The sequence below is a fragment of the Tamandua tetradactyla genome, chromosome 9 (genome assembly GCF_023851605.1).
Source record: "Tamandua tetradactyla isolate mTamTet1 chromosome 9, mTamTet1.pri, whole genome shotgun sequence".
NCBI lineage: Eukaryota > Metazoa > Chordata > Mammalia > Pilosa > Myrmecophagidae > Tamandua > Tamandua tetradactyla.
In genome coordinates this window covers 15,667,393-15,691,433 of record NC_135335.1, presented here as the reverse complement: position 1 = coordinate 15,691,433, position 24,041 = coordinate 15,667,393, and the positions used below count along the sequence as shown (strand labels likewise).

At 38.8% G+C, this 24,041-nt stretch overlaps 1 protein-coding gene across 2 annotated transcripts; it reads left to right on the top strand.

Moving 5' to 3' along the window:
• Positions 1-2,821: 2,821 nt before the first annotated feature.
• On the top strand, positions 2,822-22,115 carry LOC143645903 (uncharacterized). 2 transcript variants are annotated; one of them, XR_013157207.1, is made up of 5 exons: positions 2,822-2,945; positions 7,521-7,696; positions 9,698-9,798; positions 20,927-21,067; positions 21,806-22,115. XR_013157207.1 is itself a non-coding variant. In XM_077115014.1 (4 exons), the coding sequence occupies exons 1-4, from the start codon at positions 2,901-2,903 to the stop codon at positions 21,849-21,851; spliced, it is 333 nt and encodes a 110-aa protein (XP_076971129.1). In that variant the 5' UTR covers positions 2,822-2,900; the 3' UTR covers positions 21,852-22,115. The 2 variants fall into 2 exon arrangements, 1 of the variants encoding a protein (XP_076971129.1); XM_077115014.1 differs by lacking the exon at positions 7,521-7,696.
• Positions 22,116-24,041: the final 1,926 nt, after the last annotated feature.

Here is a 24,041-nt window from a genome sequence, read left to right as displayed (position 1 = left end):
CCCACCTCTTTTCACCCATTAAAGACCAGCCTACAAAACTCACTACACCCGAATCACAATAATTCAATAGCTCCAATTCTAGGAAATCCTATAAAAAGCACATTTTGCTTACAGGGCCATCTGGTCTGCAATATTTGACCACAAAAAAACAAGTTTTAGGAACTTGAGCTAACGGAGCATTCTCTATTGTTCTCCAAATTGTGATTAATTGCCAACATCTGAGTGTGGCTTCAACTATTAAAACACAAGAGGCAGCCCACCCTCCTCTCGCAACTTCCTGTTTCCTGAGTGGTTTGGGGTCTGACCAAATGAAGGGCTTTCTCCCCCTTGGATGGCTGTTCCTGCTTGTTTCCAAGATGTGGAATGGTTCTGTAAGCCAGAAAGGTAGAACCAAGAGACTTATCAAGGGCAGAAATGTTCCATTCTCTCCCTTCTCCATCCCAGAAGTAATATGTGATGTAAATTTTGTGTTTATCTTTCCTCTACAAGTTTCATAGTTTTACTACCTAGCTCCAGATCCATAGTAACAGGAATCTACAAATACTAGCTACTTTTGTTATGCACGTCTTCACAGTTGTTTCTTTGAATTTAATTATTGTGTGATAACATTGTATGGTGAGAGCACAAATTATCCATTCTCTTGTTAGCCATTTAAGTTGTTACCAGTTGTTAGTTTTTGTAATGTTACTATAGTTGTGACTCCTCCTGCCCATTCCTGAGTATCCCTAAGGTATACCCCCAGAGCATACATCTTCTATTTCCTGGATATTTAGAGAAATATCTTTCTAAAATTGTTATATTTGTTTATTCTCCCTCTAAAGTTCCATTTTCTCCACAACCTCATCAACACTTGGTTTCAGGAAATTCAAATTTTTGCCAGCCTGCTAGGTGAAAATGGAGCTTCTAGATTTTAATGAACTATTTTGTGATTACTTATAAGTCTTATTTTCATTAGACTTCCCTTCTATAAATTGTCTATGTATAGACTTTGTCCATTTTTTCTATCAGAATTTGCCTTTTACTTATTTGTAAAACTCTATATATTCTGGATACTAATGCTTGTAGCCTTATCTAGGGTTAACACTTTTAAGAGGGTTGATGGCTTTTGGGAAAAAAACTATTCATTTTAATATCAGTCTTTTCCATTTCAGTGAGTGCTTTGGGGGCTTAAGGAATCTTTTCCCCACACTGAGGATAGAGTTATAATATTTTTATGTCATCTTCTGAAAGTCTTAAAGTTTGCTTAACATATTATTTTAGTTTGTTAAAGCTGCTGGAATGCAGTATACCAGAAACAGAACGGCTTTTAAAAGGGAATATATTAAGTTGCATGTTTACAGTTCAAAGGCCATGAAAATGACCAAACTAAGACCTCCAGAGAAACATACCTTAACTTCAGAGAAAGGGCCAATATAGTTGGGGGCTTCTCTCTCAGCTGGGAAGGCCCCCAGGGATATCTGCTCATTTTCAATCCTGGGTTCTTGGTTCATGCAGCCCCTCCAGGGGTGTTCTTCTCCTTCATCTCAAAAGGTCTCTGGCTGTGTGGGCTCTATTGGCTCCATTGTCTCTGTTGGTTCTGAGCTTTTTTTCAAAATGGTTCCCTCTTAAAGGGTTCCAGTAAGCAACCCCACCTTGAATGGGTGGAGACACATCTCCATGGAAACCATCCAATCAAAAGTTACCCCCCTGCAATTGGGTGGCCCACATCTCCCTAGGAGCAATCAAAAAGTTCCCACCCAGCAATACTGAATGAGGATTAAAGAGCATGGCTTTTCTGGGATACATGGTAGATTCAAACCAGCACACATATCCCACCTTTAAATCCATATGGAATAGATTGTGTGTATGGTTTATGAGATGTAGGAATGTAGTTCTAGCACTGGGTATTGGGAAGTCCATTTCTGCCCCCTGATGAGGACACACTGCCACCCTGATGGTCACCGTATGAGGTCACCATGGCCTATTTCTGTGCCATTGTCCTATTCCACTGCATGCTCAAGCTCTGTGTCCATACAACAGTGTTTTAATTACTAAGTTTTATATTTCATACCTGATAGTACTTCATCCTATTCTTCAGAATTGTCTTAACTTGGTATTTTTCTCTTCTTCATTCATTTTGGAGCCTAGCATTTGGTTGGTATTTTAATAAATATATTTATTTGGCAAAATTTGACATCTTTACAATACTGATGCTTCCACTTTATGAATAGGGCATTTTTCTCTCCTTTTATGTCTTCTTTTATGTCCTTTAATGATATTGTCTTTCTCCAGAGAGAGCAATCACAGCTTTTTAGGTTTAGTCCTAGCATTGTCTGTTTTGTTTCTTGCTCTTAGGACTAGGATCTTAATTTTGTTACATTTTCTAATTGGTTATCACTAGTACATAACTTTGCTATTAAATATTGTCCTGTGTATGTTTGTAATCAGCAAACCTGTCATTCTAATTCTAATAGTTTGAAGAGTTGTGACGTTCTATAGGCATGACATCATCTTCAAATGATCATTTTTTCTCTCCCTTTTCAATTCCTATACCTCGTTCTTCTTTTCTTACATCATCGGATAGAGTCTTGTGCTGGTTTGAAAGGATGTATGGACCCTAGAAAAGCCATGTTTTAATCAAAATCGCATTTCCTAAAGGCAGAATAATCCCTATTCAATACTGCATGTTTGAAACTGTAATCAGATCATCTCCCTGGAGATGTGATTTAATCAAGAGTGATTGTTAAACTGGATTAGGTGACGACATGTCTCCACCCATTTGGGTGGGTCTTGATAAGTTTCTAGAGTCCTATAAAAGAGGAAACATTTTGGAGAATGAAGATTTGAGAGAGCAGAGAATGCTGCAGCACCACAAAGCAGAGAGTCCATGAGCCAGCGACCTTCAGAGATGAAGAAGGAAAATGCCTCCCAGGGAGCTTCATGAAACAGGAAGCCAGGAAAAAAAGGTAGCAGATGATGCTGTGTTCACCCTGCACCTTCTCACTTGAGAGAGAAACCCTGAACTTCATCAGCCTTCCTGAACCAATGTATCTTTCCCTGGATGGATACCTTTGATTGGACATTTCTATAGACTTGCTTTAATTGGGACATTTTCTCAGCCTTAGAACTGTAAACTAGCAACTTATTAAATTCCCCTTTTTAAAAGTCATTCCGTTTCTGGTATATTGCATTCTGGCAGCTAGCAAACTAGAACAAGTCTCCACCAAACTGTTAAAAGAAGCTGTGAAAGTGGACACTTTATGTTGTGATTTCTGACTTTAAAATGAATGGTCACAAACTATTCATCAATAAGTATCTCTGTGACCAGTGTTTCATATGTGAATTTTATTTTTAAATGTCATTCTATTCTTATTTTGCTAGTGAAATACATTTACTGGTTTTTCCCCCTAAGAATATTTGCATATAAATTAGTTTTGTCTTTTTTTTATCAAGGTTACAGTATGACTCTTCTTTTAATCTGCTCATGTGAGACACTTCCAATAGCGTGTCTTCTAATGTTTAATCTCTTTGCAATTCTGGAAAGAACCTAATTTGATCACAATATCTGATTTCTTACTTTTTTAGCTAATACTTTATTAGGACTTTTTAAATATCTGCTTCTAAGATTTTATTTTTCCTACTACCTGTCTTAATATGGATGTGGTATTACACTTTTCTCGGTCTCATTAAGTGAAATAGGTAGCTAACTTTCCTGTTCTCTCTTTTATAAGATGTAAAGCTTTCAAAAAATAAGACTAAATATTTTTCCGTTTAATTAGCAATTAAATTAGCTTAATAGGGTTCTTTTTTTCCTTATCTTAATTTTAGTACTTTTTTCTAGAATTCAAAACTAATATTATAAGAATTGTAAGTTTAAAGTTTATAGCAGTATCTTGGCTTTCTTAAAATTTTATCAGATCTGTCAGACCCTTTTTTATTCCTAACAGGATACATCTGCAAGTTGTCTGCGTTTCTTTCTTTGGTGGATAGTGTGTGTTTTGTTTGTTAATGGCTGTTGTTTTGCTTATTTCTCATTTCAAAGAACCAACTTGAAAGTGGATCTCTTTTGTTTCTTTTGTTTTCTGTCATTAATTTTTGCTGTCTTTGTGTTTAACTTTAGGCAGAAAATAGTTAACAAAGCAGGGCTGATCTTTAGAAGGGTCTCCTTTTAGAGCTGGAATCTGGGGATCTGTCTTTATCAACATTCCCTGGGTGATTAAGATTGTGCCTCTATGCCAGCCTGCTCAGACTGTGTGCACACACAATGTGATTTACGGTAAACGCCTGCTTTCCCATGGGATTCTTTTGGTGGGCAGAGCGTGTCTATGTGACCAGCACCCCAATAAAACCCTGAACTTTGGGTTTCAAAAGGACTACCTTTTTGAATTCCTTTTGAGAAACATTGCATGTATAATACTGTTTCTTTCTGCTTCTCAAAGAAGCATGCTTGTTATGACACCTCCCAGGGAGGGAGGGAGGGAGATGCCATAGGAAGCCAGTGCATGGATTTCTCTAGACTCCACCTGATACTTTTTTTTTTTTTTTTTTTTTTTTTTTAAAGGAAGGAAAGACAGAGAAGGAAGGAAGGGAGGAAGAAAGGGAAACATTTTTAAACATTTTCTTGTTTTATTATATTTTGTTTGTTTGTTTGTTTTTTACATGGGCTGGGGCCGGGAATCGAACCGGGGTCCTCCGGCACGGCAGGCAAGCACTTTGCCCGCTGAGCCACCGCGGCCCGCCCTGATACTTCTTTTTCCCTTCTGATCCTGGCATATACTCTTTTGCTGCAATAACCTGTAGCCATCAGTACAACTGCCTCTGAGTTCTGTGAGTCCTCTTAGCTAATCATCGAACAAGTGAGGTGATTTGGAGAAATGCCCTTAACAAACCGTGTCTGGCTTCTTTAGCTGAATACCTGTTTTCAAGTTTCTTGACTCTAATAAATTCATTTAAGATGATAAATTTCCCTCGTCATACTTTTGGGATGTGACTGAACAACTTCGAAATGTAGTAGCTTTATTGACATTCATTTAAATACATACATTTCATTTCCATCACTTTTTAGGCCTAAATCATGAGGCCTAAAGAGTTTAATTTAAAATAATTTTTGTTGATGTCTCACCAGATTTAACTATGGTCAGAGAAATTTTGAAATTTAAGGCTTTTATTGTAACTTAGACCATGGTCGGTTTTCTAATCGTCCTGTAGTAAAGCAGGTCACTCACTCTATTCCTACTCAAAGCATGGTTTGCCCTCCTCTCTAGGTCCTTAGTTGTCTAAAAGCCTAGCTCTTTGGAGGTTGACTCCAGCTCCTGACTTCATGTACTAAGCTTGGTTCTGGTTGCCCATTCTATAGGGAACACTCTAATAACACACCGTACATGGGACCCTAACACACCCCTCCCCACCAAATCAACAAACTCTTAGCTGAAGCAATAATCTCCTTTCCCATTTCTGTTCTATTTCTGCTCCATGGAATTTGTATCTCATTTTCAGCTTTCTATTTATTATTTTTGTATGTTATATTGCAATGGGTTTGGTACAGAAGGGGTAATTACAGAGTAAGTCGACCCAGCCATCTTCGCCAGAAAGTATTGTGCTCATTTCTAGGTGAAGACCAAGTGATCTTTCAAATAACTGGAAGGGCTAAGAAATATCTCTGAGATGTAAACCTCATCCTTCAGGATTTCCTGTGATGTATTAAAATAACCTATATTTTAAAATCCCCAGGATATTTTCTTTAAAGTACAAATGTGGGTCTTACCCAGACTTACTGAATCAAACACTCTAAGTGTAGGAATGATGAATTTTTAGAAAACATTGCAGGTAATTCCACAAGAAATTATGCTAAGGAAGTTCCAATGATTTTATGTCTTCATGACTCCAAGGAGAACCGAAGACTTCTTGGTTTTAACAGGACTTGGAACACTGGGCTTCCAGTGGTGTTTGTGAATGTGTGTGTGTGTGTTTTAGTAGACAAAGATGCCTGAGGTTTCTTAGGATCCTTTATTTCCTACTAGTTACCTGGTGCTATTTTAATACTATCACATTCTGATTACTCTGACATTTGTCTCCTTTTCTGACATTTTTCCTAAGTTCCAGATTTATATCCTATCTAACCACCATTTTTACTTGGATCTATAATTAGGTCTCAAATTAAACATGCCAAAAATGGTATCCTTGACTTTTTCCTATTCAATTCTGTTCTTTTCCTAGGCTTGTCCACCACATTAGCCTTCAAGGTGCAATCCTAGATTCCCTTCTTGTTCTCATCCCTTCTCCTCATGTATCCATTCTAGCCACAAGTCATGCCACTTTTATCTCCAGAGTATATCTGAAAGTCTCACAATTTCTCCTTTGCTGTTTTTCTAATCCAAGTCACCATTATCTCCTTCTTGGTCTACTGCAATGACTTATCTCCTTGCCTCCAATTATTCTCATACATTCTTCACACAGCAATCAGAGTGACTACTTTTTAAAGCTCTGAGAACCTTTTAGCATAAGGTTCAAACTCATTATCATAGACCTCAGAGCCTTATGGATAGCCTCTGCCTTTGAGATCTCATGTCATACCATGTCCTTTGCTTCCTTAAGTTGTGGGCACAATGGCAGCCTCCTGTTTCCTAGATCCTACTATAGGATCTTTGCACTTGCCATTTCCCCCTGTGAAAAGGTTTGACATCCTCCTAGACCTTTTTGAAGAATAAGCCCTTCACATTAGCCAGGGGTCAATTCAGCTGTCCTTGATGAGGCCTTCCTGATCACCTGCTGTATCCAAGGAAGTCCTCCCTTACTCCAATCCCCTCCTTATTTAGTTGTCCTACACTGCATCTGATAACTACATTGCTGTCTGTCTGTTGTTAGACTCCCCCAGTGGATTGTAAACTCCAGAAGGATAGACAGTATGACCTGTCTTATTCACTGATACATCCCTCACACCTGGAGCAGAGTCTGGCATGGCCAATCAGTTGACAACTTCCTGAATTGCTAAGGTGGCCATTGCAGGGCTTGAGGTAGAGAATAAATGTGCAAGTGCTTTTCAAATCTTACTTCAAAGGTGGCCATACTATGACTGGTTGATAATTCCCAGTGGGCAAAAAGCCCCGTGACTTATCCCAGAAGGCTGGGAAGCTCTCTACAGTACCACACCACTTACTATACTATTTATTGTAGTCTATGCTATTTTCCATGCAAAGATGAAGATAAGTGATTTTTTTGGAGGGGTTTCAATTTGACCAGAAGTGTCAGAATTTATATGCTGTAGTCATTTGTTTGAATGCTATAATGTGGTTCTGGTCGTCTTGTACAAGCAATAACTAAGAAACTTGTTGACTCTCATCCATTTATTGGCTAAACTAGGTACTTCTTGGGAATGGATGTGCTCATGGATATCTTTGGGAGAAGGTAGACATGTAAGGGCCACCTTACATGTAAGGACCACCTCTAATATTTAGTTTAGTAGCGATAAGACCTGTCTTTTTTATGTTGACAATGTGCTAATACTGAATCATACTGACACTTTCTCGTCTCTCTCTAAATAGTGGATGTAGAATGTGGCCCCTCTTGGATCCAGGTCAGGATTAAAGCAAATATATATGACAAACTGTATGCACACCCTAATGAAGTGTTTCTGGGAGAGAGATGCCCTGTCACCAGGAATCTAAATGAGTCATATGAGTTTTTCTACACTATTCCTCAGTGCGGCATCAAAACAACAGTAAGAAAGAGCAATGGCTATTTAATTTAATTACCTGCCCATTTCATGTTTTCAAGTCCTACAAACTAGGTGCCAGTGCATTCTCTTTATGAGAAAGCTAAGTTGATTTTCCTACCAGTTAAGTTCAGAAACTGGTAGGGAATGTTGAGATGCTGAAGTTTCTCACTTGCTGGTCAGTAGCTGCAACTTCTAATGTGCAGCAATCTTTAAAGCAGCCCTGTCCAACAGATACTTTCTGCAGTGATAGAAGTGTTCCTTCTCTGCACTGTCAAATACCATCGTCATGTGCCACTTGTGGCTTTTGAGCACTTGCAATGTGGTTACTGAGACTAAGAAACAGAATTTAATTTTACTTCATTTGAATTAAACATATGTAAGTAGACATATGTGGCTAATGGCAAACATATTGTAAAGTAGAGCTCTATGGGAAACAGAAGTCAACTAATAAGGGAATCTGCCTGGGTTGGGTTTGTAGAAAAGAAAATCTCCTTTTGCATGCATATAGTTAAGTGCTAAGCAGGTTATTCTATGGGTCATTTAATGACTACAATTCATGGCATTCGGTCAGCTTCTCAATCAGGCACAAATACAGATCAGTATGTGTATCAGTATAGCCAAATACCTGGAGTTATGCAGAGCAAACACATTTCTCTTCTGGCCAGCCCCATCCCATTCCATGCATTATCCTACATTCTGGTGGGACCTAGCAGTATCTCAGCAATGACTTTATATGTTTTCCCACACAACTGAGCCATGAAACATGTTTGTTTTGTCAAATAAAAACTGAGCATCAAAAGTCAGATTTTGCTAAAATAAAAAAATAATAAAAAATAATAAATGTTTTTTTTCCCCACTGTATTGAATACAATGTTAAAAGAAATACAAGTTTTTCAGGTCTCGATAAGATATTAGGTTCAACTACACTAAAGATTATATTTTAAACAAAGAGAAAAGAGATATAGATATATCTGTAGATTATTGCAGTGTCTGGATGATAAAATCAGGAGAGTTCTGTATGTCATAACTCACTTCCCAAAGCTTTCCAAAAGGTTGAAATATCTCTAAAAGAGAAATATCATTTAAATTATGGGTTTACAATGTTTCTTTCTTTTTTAAAGGAGCAGATTATAAATATTTTAGGCTTTGTGAATCATGTAGTTTCTATTTCAATGACTTAACTCTGTGATTTCAGCTCAGCAGAAGCTATAAGCAATTTTAGAATAAACCAAAATAGGTGATGGGCCAGATATGACCTGCAAGTCATAGTTTGTCTACATCAGATTTAAAACTTCAGTTGCTCATAGTTAAAAGTGTTTAGATTAGATTTATCTAATGATCTCATGAAATTAGGTACCAAGAACTTGATAAAGACCATGTTCTGATAAGTGATCTTAGGAAAGCACTCGCTACCTTCCTAAATAAACTATCTCCTCTAAATCCCTTCCCTCTAATAGCTATTTTGCATATTGATTACCTTTTGAATTTCTAAATGTTACTTTTTATTACCACAATGCTACAATATTGGATAACCACTTTGAGAGTTGAAGAAAACAAGGCTCAGGCAGGGTAGGCAATTTTTTCTGGGATTACACAACAATTAGGGTCTGCATTAGGACTCCAAACAGATTGATTTCAAAGCTCACTGTCACTATTCAAAATTGGATCTATGCCATTTTTAATCCTGAGGTATTTTATTTTTATTAGAGTAGTTGTAGGTTTACAGAAAAATCATAAGAAAATACAGCAATATTTATAAAAGACAATATATTATATTGAATATAAAACATAATAATCCTTTCAAGTTCAGGTCAATTTCATGCTTTATGCCAGAGGTTAATGCATATCTCCACTTAAAACTGGCCCCATGTAAGTCCAGTCTCTGACCTTAGAATAGATATGTCCATTTTAGGTTGCTTGACAGGTTCCCTGATTCCTAATCAAATGCCTTTAGCTTCCCTGTAATGCTTGAAATAAGTGCTCAAAAGCTCTCTGTCTTCTCAGATTCTCCCAGGGAATACCGTGCAACATAGAACTAAAATTGTATATATCTCAACCACCTTAAACAACCGAATTGAGATACCTGTGAGCTGTCTTTCTAACATGTAAGTAGAGCCTTTACTTTTACTTTTATTTCAGGTAAGAAATCTGAATTTAAAACATTAGATTGCATAGGAAGGGAAGGGAAAAAAACCTTGATGAGAACCCAAATCTCTTTGATTCTAGCTCTCTATTCTTCAATATTTATCATTACTCACCCTAAAATATGAGAATATTGGCAATACTAGGGGTTGTGGAAGTAGATTTGCACAACTAATGCTACTTAACATTAGGGTCACATAAAACCTGATAGACTTAAACAGCCAAGTTAGGTCGCACTAGTTTTATGATGGTATCCATGTAAGGTGAAAAAATAAAATTAAAAAAACAACAAAAAAAGATAGATTGGCATATTCAGCTCAGCCAGGATATGAGATCAGAAGGTATTCTCAGCATGCAGTTTGTTGGCCTGTTGCCAAGGGTGGATGCTGAAATGCGCACTTAGCAATTATCCAGTCTGCAGAAATCAAGGGTGAACATTCTCATTGGTGTCCGTAGAGTCTAGCCCTTGGCTACTCAAAGTTTGTTTCAAAGACCAGAACATTTGTATCATCTGGGAGCTGGTTAGAAATGCTGAATCTCAGGTCCCACCCCAGTCCTATGGAATCTGTATGTTAACCAGGTGATCACGTACCTATTAGTATTTGAAAAGCACTGCTCTAGTAACTAATGCTGTAAAATCACCAGACTTTGGGTTATTAATATTTATCATTTTAATAATAAAATTCTGATATATATGGGAGGGTTTACTTTGGGCAACATTTCCATGGTGTACCAAGTTAAAATCTTAAATACCTTTTATTCCCATGGTAAAAGAGAAGCATTGCAGGGTGTTCTTTCTTTTGGTGATATTAATAGTAATGGCACATAAACATGTGGGATCTTGTTGTATGTTGGGTTTTTTTGTTTTTTGTTTGTTTTTTTGTTTTGGTATGGTCAGGTTCCAGGGATCAAACGCAGGTCTCCTGCATAGCAAGCAAGAATTCTGCCACTGAGCCACTGGTGCATCAGCTGGGTTTTGTTTTAAATGCTTTATTACTGATGCATTTGCTCTTTACCATAAACCTATGAAAAGTGTCCTACTGTATCTCTTTCCAGTTACAGAAACTGAAAAATGGAGTAAGTGATTTGTCTGAGGTCACACAGCTGGGCTGGTGGGCAGTGTGCTGGTTTGAAACGACGTAGGTACCCTAGAAAAGCCATGTTTTAATCCTAATCCCGTTTGGTAAAGGCAGCCATTTCTTCTAATCCCTATTCAGTACTATATGTTTGAAACTGTAATTAGATCATCTCCCTGGAGATGTGATTTAATCAACAGTAGTTGTTAAGCTGGATTAGGTGGAGGCATGTCTCCACCCATTTGGGTGGGTCTTGATTAGTTTACTGGAATCCTATAAAAGAAGAAACATTTTGGAGAAAGAGAGATTCAGAGAGAGCAGAGCAGAATGACATAGCCACAAGAAGCAGAGTCCACCAGCCAGCAACCTTTGGAGATGAAGAAGGAAAATGCTTCCTGGGGAGCCTCATCAAACAAGAAGCCAGGAAAAGAAGCTAGCAGATGATGCTGTGCTCACCATTTACACTTCCAGATGACAGAAGAACCCTGACCGTGTTCACCATGTGCCTCTCCAGATGAGAGAGAAACTCTTTGTTCACCATGTGCCCTTCCACTTGAGAGAGAAACCCTGAACTTCATCAGTCTTCTTGAACCAAGGTATCTTTCCCTGGGTGCCTTAGATTGGACATTTCTATAGACTTGTTTTAATTGGCACAATTTCTCAGCCTGTAAACTAGCAACTTATTAAATTCCCCTTGTTAAAAGTCATTCGTGTCTGGTATATTGCATTCCAGCAGCTAGCAAACTAAAACAGAATTTGGTACCTGAGGAATGGGGTGCTGCTGTGGCTTGCAACTATTAAACATGTTAGAACAGCTTTTTAAATGAATAAGGGGAAGAATCTGGAGGAGTTGTGAGAAGCCTGATAGAGAAGGCCTAGAATGTTTTGAAGAGACTGTTGGTAGAAATGTGGACTCTAAAGATACCTCTGACCAGGCTCTAGACAGAAATGAGGCACATGCTATTGCAGACTGGAAGGAAGGTGATCCTTGTTTTAAAATAGCAAGTAATCTGGCAAAACTGACTAGTGGCTTTGGCTGGAGGGCACATTGTAAAAGCCATGAACTTGGATATTTATCAGAAGAGATCTCCAAATTAACTGTGGAAAGTGCAGCCTGGTTTCTCCTTGCAGCTTATAGTTAAATGCAACAGGAAAGAGATAAACTGAGAACAGAACTCTTGGGTACAAAGAAACCAGAAGTTGATGTTCTGGAGAATTCTGAGCTTCCTGGAAGGGAGACCCCAGAGAACAGTGACCCACATGAGGACTTGACCAAATGTGGAGCCAGTCAGCCATTTCAGAGAAAGCCAGGATTGGACATCAGATTATCCAGGAAGGATTTGTGGAAACTCCTTAGGTCTGATGGGCATGATCCAAGGCTACTGCATAGAAAGCCAAAGAGAATGTTGCGGGATCTGTATAAAGAGAACCACTGCCAGTCAAGACTGAGAGGGACAGAAAAGGGACACATTGGAAGAAAAGTAGCATCACAGGTAGAACCGTGGAGGCTGAGGTCAAGAAGCCTTAGGCTGACAGAACAGCTCCTGGAGCCACGACAGAGACCAGACACACAGCATACCCCATTCCAGAACAGCTGGACTGGTTAAGAGACTCCGTTGCTGTGAGGTCCCCGACAGGCGCGCGCTTCCCGGGGCCATGGCGGCTGGCGGCCAGAGCCTCTCCCTCCTTCCCAGGCTGGCTGGGAGCTTTGGATTGGGTTCCCCAAGCCACGGTGACCAGAACCCCTTCCACACATGCGGCTTCCCAGGCCAGCTGGGAACCTTGGATCGGCGGTTCCCCAAGCTGCGGTGCCGGCGACCCTCCCTCACGTGCGGCTTCCCGGAAGAAAAGGAAAGAGTCTCCAACAGTAGTAGAGACTGAGCCCAACCCAACACCAATAGTGGCATTAAGGAACAACTTCTGACTACTAAAAATAGGCCCTCAGCTCAGGTGAAACTGATCAAGGTGGAAGTCGCCTATTGGGCTAACTGAAAAAGAGGAAAGGGGGTGAAACAGAGCCTTCTGCGGCTGTTTCTACAGAGGCTTGGTTGCCTCTGGACTCAGTGCCGGGATTACACAGGTTGCAACTGACCCAAACGCAGAAACAGGCTGCTCTCGGTGCTCTCTACCACCTGAACCCTCCCCGCAGGAGGGGTGAAACGCAACTCAGGTGGAATCCCTCTCTCAAGGAATTCAGATCCCAGGACTTCACAATTTGAAGCCATTAAAACCAACCTACAACCTTTCCTCTGTCTGCACCACACACCCAGGAGCGAGAGTCTTCCAAAGTTAAAGGAGCCACAACATCTTTTGCTGGTGGGACCTGCAGACAGACAAGCACCACATACTGGGCAGGATAAGAAAAACAGAGCCCAGAGATTTCACAGAAAAATCTTTCAACCTGCTGGGTCCCACACCCAGGGAAATCTGATTAAATGCCCAGACGCCAGCAGAAAATAATGGATCATGCTCGGAAAATTGAAGATATGGCCCAGTCAAAGGAACAAACCAATAGCTCAAATGAGATACAGGAGCTGAGACAACTAATTCTGAATATATGAACAGAAATGGAAAACCTCTTCAAAAACCAAATCAATAAATTGAGGGAGGACAGGAAGAAGGCATGGGATCAACAAAAAGAAGAAATGGAAAGTCTGAGAAAACAAATCACAGAACTTGTAGGATTGAAAGACACAGTAGAAAGGTGAAAAAAACAATGGAAACCTACAATGGTAGATTTAAAGAGACAGAGGATAGAATTAGTGAACTGGAGGATGGAACATCTGAAATCCAAAAAGAAACAGAAACTATAGGGAAAAGAATGGAAAAATTTGAGCAGGAGCTCAGGGAATTGAATGATAATATGAAGCGCACAAATATACATGTTGTGGGTGTCCCAGAAGGAGAGGAGAAGGGAAAAGGAGGAGAAAAACTAATGGAAGAAATTATCACTGAAAATTTCCCAACTCTTGTGAAGGACCTAAAATTACAGATCCAAGAAGTGCAGCGCACCCCAAAGAGAATAGACCCAAATAGGCATTCTCCAAGACACTTACTAGTTAGAATGTCAGAGGTCAAAGAGAAAGAGAGGATCTTGAAAGCAGCAAGAGAAAAACAATCCATCACATACAAGGGAAACCCAATAAGACTATGTGTAGATTTCTCAGCAGAAACCATGGAAGCTAGAAGACAGTGGGATGATATATTTAAATCACTAAAAGAGAAAAACTGCCAACCAAGACTTCTATATCCAGCAAAATTGTCCTTCAAAAATGAGGGAGAAATTAAAACATTTTCAGACAAAAAGTCACTGAGAGAATTTGTGACCAAGAGACCAGCTCTGCAAGAAATACTAAAGGGAGCACTAGAGTCAGATACGAAAAGACAGAAGAGAGAGGTATGGAGAAGAGTGTAGAAAGAAGGAAAATCAGATATGATATATATAATACAAAAGGCAAAATCGTAGAGGAAAGTATTACCCAAACAGTAATAACACTAAATGTTAATGGACTTAATTCCCCAATCAAAAGACATAGACTGGCAGAATGGATTAAAAAACAGGATCCTTCTATATGCTATCTACAGGAAACACATCTTAGACCCAAAGATAAACATAGGTTGAAAGTGAAAGGTTGGGAAAAGATATTTCATGCAAATAACAACCAGAAAAGAGCAGGAGTAGCTATACTAATATCCAACAAATTAGACTTCAAATGTAAAGCAGTTAAAAGAGACAAAGAAGGACACTATCTACTAATAAATGGAACAATTAAACAAGAAGACATAACAATCATAAATATTTATGCACCGAATCAAAATGCCCCAAAATACGTGAGGAATACACTGCAAACACTGAAAAGGGAAATAGACACATCTACCATAATAGTTGGAGACTTCAATTCGCCACTCTCATCAATGGACAGAACATCAAGACAGAGGATCAATAAAGAAACAGAGAATTTGAATATTACAATAAATGAGCTAGACTTAACAGACATTTATAGGACATGACACCCCACAACAGCAGGATACACCTTTTTCTCAAGTGCTCATGGATCATTCTCAAAAATAGACCATATGCTGGGTCACAAAGCAAGTCTCAACAAATTTAAAAAGATTGAAATCATACACAACACTTTCTCGGATCATAAAGGAATGAAGTTGGAATCAATAACAGGCAGAGTGCCAGAAAATTCACAAATACGTGGAGGCTCAACAACACACTCTTAAACAACCACTGGGTCAAGGGAGAAATTAGTAAATACCCCGAGGGGAATGAAAATGAAAACACAACATATCAAAACCTATGGGATGCAGCAAAGGCAGTGCTAAGAGGGAAATTTATTGCCCTAAATGCCTATATCAGAAAAGAAGAAAAGGCAAAAATGCAGGAATTAACTGTCCACTTGGAAGAACTGGAGAAAGAACAGCAAACTGACCCAAAAGCAAGCTAAAGGAAAGAAATAACAAAGATTAGGGCAGAAATAAATGAAATTGAGAACATGAAAACAATAGAGAAAATCAATAAGACCAGAAGTTGGTTCTATGAGAAAATCAATAAGATTGATGGGCCCTTAGCAAGATTGACAAAAAGAAGAAGAGAGAGGACGCAAATAAATAAGATCAGAAATGGAAGAGGAGACATAACCACTGACCTCACAGAAATAAAGGAGGTAATAACAGGATACTATGAACAACTTTACGCTAATAAATACAACAATGTAGATGAAATGGACAAGTTCCTAGAAAGGCATGAACAACCAACTTTGACTCAAGAAGACATAGATGACCTCAACAAACCAATCACAAGTAAAGAAATTGAATCAGTCATTCAAAAGCTTCCCAAAAAGAAAAGTCCAGGACCAGACGGCTTCACATGTGAATTCTACCAAACATTCCAGAAAAAATTAGTACCAACTCTGCTCAAACTCTTCAAAAAAATTGAACTGGATGGGCGGGCCGCGGTGGCTCAGCGGGCAAAGTGCTTGCCTGCCATGCCAGAGGACCTCGGTTCGATTCCCGGCCCCAGCCCATGTAAAAACAAACAAACAAACAAAATACAATAAAACAAGAAAATGTTTAAAGATGTTTCCCTTTCTTCTTTCCTTCCTTCCTTCTCTCTGTCTTTCCTTCCCTTCCTCCCTCTTTAAAAAAAAAAAAAAAAAAAAAAAAAAAAAATTGAACTGGAGGGAAAGCTACCTAATTCATTCTATGAAGCCAACATCACCCTCATACCAAAACCAGGCAAAGATACTGCAAAAAAAGAAAACTACAGACCAATCTCTCTAATGAATATAGATCCTCAACAAAATTCTAGCAAATTGAATCCAGCAACATATTAAAAGAATTATACATCATGACCAAGTAGGATTCATTCCAGGTATGCAAGGATGGTTCAACATAAGAAAATCAATTAATGTAATACACCATATCAACAAATCAAAGCAGAAAAATCACATGATCATCTCAATTGATGCAGAGAAGGCATTTGACAAGATTCAACATCCTTTCCTGTTGAAAACACTTCAAAGGATAGGAATACAAGGGAACTTCCTTAAAATGATAGAGGGAATATATGAAAAACCCACAGCTAATATCATCCTCAATGGGGAAAAATTGAAAACTTCCCCCTAAGATCAGGAACAAGACAAGGATGTCCATTATCACCACTATTATTCAACATCGTGTTGGAGGTTCTAGCCAGAGCAATTAGACAAGAAAAAGAAATACAAGGCATCAAAATTGGAAAGGAAGAAGTAAAACTATCACTGTTTGCAGGCGATATGATACTATACGTTGAAAACCCGGAAAAATCCACAACAAAACTACTAGAGCTAATAAATGAGTACAGCAAAGTAGCAGGTTACAAGATCAACATTCAAAAATCTGTAGCATTTCTATACACTAGCAATGAACAAGCTGAGGGGGAAATCAAGAAGCTAATTCCATTTACAATTGCAACTAAAAGAATAAAGTACTTAGGAATAAATTTAACTAAAGAGACAAAAGACCTATACAAAGAAAACTACAAAAAACTGTTAAAAGAAATCACAGCCGACCTAAATAGATGGAAGGGCATACCGTGTTCATGGATTGGAAGACTAAATATAGTTAAGATGTCAATCCTACCTAAATTGATTTACAGATTCAATGCAATACCAATCAAAATCCCAACAACTTATTTTTCAGAAATAGAAAAACCAATAAGCAAATTTATCTGGAAGGGCAGGGTGCCCCAAATTGCTAAAAGTATCTTGAGGAAAAAAAACGAAGCTGGAGGTCTCAAGCTGCCGGACTTTAAGGCATATTATGAAGCCACAGTGGTCAAAACAGCATGGTATTGGCATAAAGACAGATATATCGACCAATGGAATCGAATAGAGTGCTGAGATATAGACCCTCTCATCTATGGACATTTGATCTTTGATAAGGCAGTCAAGCCAATTCACCTGGGACAGAACAGTCTCTTCAGTAAATGGTGTCTAGAGAACTGGATATCCATATGCAAAAGAATGAAAGAGGACCCATATCTCACACCCTATACAAAAGTTAACTCAAAATGGATCAAAGATCTAAACATTAGGTCTAAGACCATAAAACAGTTAGAGGAAAATGTAGGGAGATATCTTATGAAACTTACAATTGGAGGTGGTTTTATGGACCTTAAACCTAAAGCAAGAGCACTGAAGAAAGAAAGAAAGAAATGGGAGCTCCTCAAAATTAAACACTTTTGTGCATCAAAGAACTTCATCAAGAAAGTAGAAAGACAGCCTACACAATGGGAGACAATATTTGGAAATGACATATCAGATAAAGGTCTAGTATCCAGAATTTATAAAGAGATTGTTCAACTCAACAACAAAAAGACAGCCAACCCAATTACAAAATGGGAAAAAGACTTGAACAGACACCTCTCAGAAGAGGAAATACAAATGGCCAAAAGGCACATGAAGAGATGCTCAATGTCCCTGGCCATTAGAGAAATGCAAATCAAAACCACAATGAGATATCATCTCACACCCACCAGAATGACCATTATCAACAAAACAAAAAATGACAAGTGCTGGAGAGGATGCGGAGAAAGAGGCACACTTATCCACTGTTGGTGAGAATGTCAAATGGTGCAACCACTGTGGAAGGCAGTTTGGCGGTTCCTCAAAAAATTGAATATAGAATTGCCATACGACCCAGCAATACCATTGCTGGGAATCTACTCAAAGGAATTAATGGCAAAAACTCAAACGGACATTTGCACACCAATGTTTATAGCAGCGTTATTTACAATTGCAAAGAGATGGAAACAGCCAAAATGTCCATCAACAGACGAGTGGCTAAACAAACTGTGGTATATACATACGATGGAATATTATGCAGCTTTAAGACAGGATAAACTTATGAAGCGTGTAATAACATGGATGGACCTAGAGAACATTATGCTGAGTGAGACTAGTCAAAAACTAAAGGACAAATACTGTATGGTCCCACTGATGTGAACCAACATTAGAGAATAAACTTGGAATATGTCATTGGTAACAGAGACCATCAGGAGTTAGAAACAGGGTAAGATAATGGGTAATTGGAGCTGAAGGGATACAGACTGTGCAACAGGGCTAGATAAAAAAACTCAAAAATGGACAGCACAATACTACCTAATTGTAATGTAATTATGTTAAAACACTGAATGAAGCTGCATCTGAGCTATAGTTTTTTGTTTGTTTTTTATATATTTTTTTGTATTTTTTATTTTTTTCTCTATTATCATTTTATTTCTTTTTCTGTTGTCTTGCTATTTCTTTTTCTAAATCGATGCAAATGTAGTAAGAAATGATGATCATACATCTATGTGATGATATTAAGAATTACTGATTGCGTATGTAGAATGGAATGATTTCTAAATGTTGTGTTAGTTAATTTTTTAATTAATAAAAAAAAATAAATAGAATGAAAAAAAAAAAAGCCTTAGGCTAAGAGAATGGACCCACTCAAGCCCATGGAGAGGGTGAGTTTGTCCCAGAGGCAGAGGATGGGCCTTCCACCTTGTTGCAGGGGGAAGAGTCATGCCACCTCAGGCTTTGGAGAGGGTGAAGCACCTTTCCTGGGGTTTGGGGAGAGCCTGGCTGCCAGCACATGGAGGGGTTGATCGTGTGCTCTAGAGATGGCAAAGAGCCCAGGTGTAACCCCAATCCTTGGAGGGGGGAGCCAAGAAAAAAATGGTCTCCCCAATGTCCCCCAAGGTTACGTTTGGAGAAAGGCAGGCCTCTGCATAGGCCCTTGGAAAGGGTGGGACTGCCACTTTCAGAAGTCCTGAAGATAAATGACTCTCAGACTTTGAAATCTAATGGACTTTGTCCTGTGGTTTTTTGAAACTGCTTGTGTCCAGTGACCCCTGCATTCCTTCTTCCCTATGGAAATGGGTATATGTATCCTATGACTGTTCCTCCTTTGTATGTTGGAAGCAAATAACTTGTTCTGAATTTCACAGGTCCAAAGCCAGAGGATAATTTTGCCTTAAAGCAGACTATGCCTGCAACTAACTTTGAGAGGAGTTTGTACTGTTTCTAACTTTATATTTCATTTGTATTGCTACTGAAATGGTTTAAGGATTTCTGATATTGTTATGAAAATAAAGTATTTTGTATATGGGAAAAACATGTCTTTTTTAGGGTCCAGAGGGTGTAATGTGCTGGTTTGAAATGATGTATATACCCTAGAAAAGCCATGTTTTAATCCTAATACCATTTTGTAAAGGCAGCCATTTCTTCTAATCCTTGTTCAGTATTGTATGTTTGAAACTGTAATTAGATCACCTCCCCAGAGATGTGATTTAATCAAGAGTATTGTTGAACTGGATTAGCTGGCGGCATGTCTCCACCCATTTGGGTGGGTCTTGATTAGTTTACCGGAATCCTATAAAAGAGGAAACATTTTGGAGAAAGAGATTCAGAGAGAACAGAGCAGAACTACATAGCCACAATAAGCAGCCAGCGATTTTTGGAGATGAAGAAGGAAAATGCCTCCCGGGGAGTTTCATGAAACAGGAAGCCAGGAGAAGAAGCTAGCAGAGGACACTGTGTTTTCCATGTGCCCTTCCAGATGAGAGAGGAACCCTGTGTTCACCATGTGCCTTTTCAGATGAGAGAGAAATCCTGACTGCGTTTGCCATGTGTCCTTCCATTTGAGAGAGAAACCCTGAACTTCACTGGCCTTCTTGAACCAAGTTATCTTTTCCTGGATGCCTTAGATTGGACATTTCTATAGACTTGTTTTAATTGGGACATTTTCTCAGCCTTAGACCTGTAAACTAGCAACTTATTGAATTCCCCTTTGTAAAAGTTATTCCGTTTCTGGTATATTGCATTCCAGCAGCTAGCAAACCAGAACAGGTAGGAAGCCAGAATGGGACCTGGCAATGTGGTTCCAAAGCTTGCATGCCTTTAAACAGTCAATTTAAAGTCTAAAACATTCTCTCTCTTTCCCTCATCTTTGTGTGTGCTACTTCTCATGTACCAGAAAACTAGTCTGGTGGCAAAGTATCACAGCTGGTTCAAACAAGTTGTGAGATGGGAGTTTGGAGTCCAAAAATTTTTATTGGGGGGTAACAATCCTGAAAGAAAAGGAGAAAAGGGAAGATTGGACATGGGGGGTGCATTAGGCAGACCTTCAGACACTTTGATGTCTGTACCAGCCCAACAAGGTTTTCCCAAGCACATATTGACCATGTTGAGTCTCAGTGGCAAGACCCTTGTTCCATAGTCTTGCTTGAGCATTGGCTGGAGCCACTGAGAGAAAAGCAAGATTTCTGCTTAAAAGCTGTGGCAGAAATGAAAGAGTTACCAGTTGGAGGGTGCCAGCTAAGCACACTCCTCGCAGCTGGGCAGTCAGGGATGCTGAATGGTCCATCTGTGAATGACACAAATGGTAAATTGATTTGGCCAAGGTTTACACCATGAAAATGAAAATTTGAACAGATCTTAAAGGCAAGAGCTGATCTGATGCTATTTTTCTCCCATTTTAGCCAGGTCACTCTTACAGAAGAAGTCCAAAGAAAAGAGAATTTTCTAAAAACTGCCTTCAATTTGGAGCCCAAGCAGAATGAAAAGGATGCAAGACTAGGCAACAGAGTGGGTGGAGATATCTACTTTTCAAGGTGGCTGAGGTAAGGAAACTTAGAACTAGCATTTCTTAATACTGCTCAAGTTTGAAAACACCCTATCTAGGTACAAAGAGAGTTTCTTGTTCAGTAGTGCTAATTTTCTAGCTTTGTGTAAAATGTTATAATCAATGCTAAGGTAAAATTTTTCAATTCCAACATCAGTAAATGCCTAAATTATTTTAAGTTTATTATTAACACCACAAAATAATGGTTTTGAGAGTCATAGTAAAGAGTGACACAGTAACATTAGGATCCAATCTCTCATGGGAAGAACTAAATGCCTGCACCACAATGTAGGATTTAATACAAGTCTTTGGGTGGTGGTTATTGTTATTTCTGTTTTCTGAAACTCTGAAAAGACATTTTAAAAATATACATGGTTCATAATCTTTGAACATTGCTCTCACTGAATGGAACTGAATTCTTTTCAATATTACTTTGAAACATAATCAGACCTTTAATAAAACCAGGGTTGTCTTTAAACATCTGGGACTTTCTTCATAACTTAGAGTTGTCGAATATCCATAATTGTTCATAACCCCATACATATATCTTACTTGAATTGTTGTTGCCTCACAGTCAGTTTAAAGTCTAAAACATTCTCTCGTGCTTGAGATCTACTTAAATATGTGCGCCCACGCAGACATGCATGTAATGCTTTTCTTTGAAACCATGGGCACTCTGAGAAAATAGCTAAGCAACTGACACATCAGGATGTGCTTCACCTTTTTCTCATTTCAGAAATCTGAATATGTACCACTGGATCATTCCTTTGCTCATCAAGTGATGGGATCTCTCTTTCATGAGAGAGGAAATAACAGGCTATCAACTTGCATAGATGGGAACTTGTCAACTATTTCTGTAGCTGATTAAGGATTGTGCATTTGACATGCCACTTGGAAGTTTTCAAGAACCTCATAAAGAAACTGACTATGCCATATGCTATCTTCCACTTTAAAAAAAAAACTGAAATGAAATCATCGGTTAACTTCTTATACTCCCTTTTTAGAAGGCACTATTTTTAACTTTATAAAGGGTGATGTTTGTGAATAAAGCTTGTTTTATCTTATATGTCTATTGTTATCATCTGTAATTCAGTAAAACATGAATGAAGAGTCAAAAGATGAAGCTCTGAGCCTTCCAATATTATGTATTCAGGAAGATGAAGAAGAGCCAGCAAAGAGGTTAGAAAGAAAGCAGTTAAGGAAGGAAATCAGGAGACTATTATAGTAGAACTCAAGGTGATGTTTCAAAAATGTTTGGAATGAAAAATAATTAAATGCTATTGATAGGTCAAGTATAAGGAGAAGATTAAAAAGCAACCACGGGATTTAGCAATGTAGAGGGTAATTTGGTGCTCTTAACAAAAAAGCCGTTTTGGTGTAGGGAGGGTATGATAGCATAAGTACAGTGAGTTCAAGAGATAATGGGAAGGTAAGAGGCCATGATGGGCCTGTCTCTGAGGGCCCAGGTAAAGGAAGCTGTAGTGCTACTTCTGGCAAGTAAATTGACATGGGATGATGGTTTTCTAAGGCTCCTAAACTGCAGCCCTATCTTCAACCCCAGTCGGAGGGTTTCTGTGAGAGACAAGCTACTGGTTGAAGATGTTGCAGACCTTGAAGCTAATTTATCTTGTACATGCAAAATACATTTTCCAGATCCAAACAAGCGATGGTGCTTTTAGCTAATGTTAACCCCAGATGAGGGTTACTACCAGCGTGGAAAATTTCAGCTTGAAACTGAAGCTCCTGATGTATATAACATGGTGCCTCCCAAAGTAAAATGTTTGACCAGAGTCTGGTATCCCAACATCCCAAAGATAGGGGAGATATGTCTAAGTTTACTGCGAGAACGTTCAATTGACAGCACAGACTAGGCTCCCACGAGTTTGCCAAAGGATGTGGTTTGAGGATTAAACTCTTTATTTTACTAACTTTTGAATATTGATGAACCACTGAATCTTGAAGCTGTAGAATGTCATTTGTGGGATAAGGATTTCCAAAATATGCCAGATGATGCTAGAAAAGATTGCAGGACCACAGGCTGTGTCACAGATGTGTCTCTCTAACATAAAACTCAAGGTTAATTCATCTCCTCCTAACCCCATGTCACCTCTCAGTTCCCCTGGATTGTACTAGTTCATGGCCACATTGCCCAGAATACGATGGGGGCACTTCAACTTAAGTACAGCCAGACAATGTGTTCTGGGTTCTAGAGTTGTCTGCTTATCTTGACATGTTTACTTTCTCGAAACCGTATTGTATAGGCTATTGATGACGTTCTTGAAAAGTTTTAAGGAATTCAGAATTGACGCTATAGCTTGCTTACCCTTGTCCCAAATAAATGAGTTTCCCAAGCAGGTGATGTTAGTGATATGTTCAGTGTAACTGCAGAGTGGCATTAAGAAACTTGCTGCAAATGGGGATTGGATACACATTCTCTGAGCTTTTTCCAGAAATGCTGGCCCTACCTAGATGTCCCGAAGCTTAGCAGAATGCTTTGAATCATTTACTGTATATTTCTCACTGAAATGTGTAGTTTATTTAATGTAAGTATATTTTGGAGCAGACTTGTTATTTGTACAATTTAATCCTTTAATCCATCTATTCGCATTTAGTTTGCATTTTTGTAAAGAGCAGAAAGGTATAGCAACCATTGAAAAGGTCAAGCAACTATTGAATACAAAGAAACTCTGAAAGACAAATTACTCATTCTGTCCAAATGCAACAAGCATCTGGCTTCTAAAACTCGGAGCACTTACTCAGGTCCAGGTGTGGCAAGAATTCGGGGGCTCTGTGAAGCTAGATCTGAATGGTGAAAAAACAGGGAGTCCTTCCTCACATGCAGTCCGGAGGAAGCTGGCTGGCATTCCTGCTGTCAGAGGAGACTGCAAACCAGTAGGCCATGCCTGTGGAGGTGTTTATCAAAAAGCCAGACCTTTGCTGCCTCACTGTTCTGTGGGACGAGAGAGAGACCT

What these genes read in the sequence shown, in the direction of transcription:
- LOC143645903 (XM_077115014.1), top strand. Translation starts at nt 2,901, where the DNA reads ATGCCTCCCAGGGAGCTTCATGAAACAGGAAGCCAGGAAAAAAAG. An exon ending in CAGGAAGCCAGGAAAAAAAG is followed by an intron (nt 2,946 to 9,697) that starts GTAGCAGATGAT and finishes CTGTCTTCTCAG; the next exon opens with ATTCTCCCAGGGAATACCGT. An exon ending in GTGAGCTGTCTTTCTAACAT is followed by an intron (nt 9,799 to 20,926) that starts GTAAGTAGAGCC and finishes CTCCCATTTTAG; the next exon opens with CCAGGTCACTCTTACAGAAG.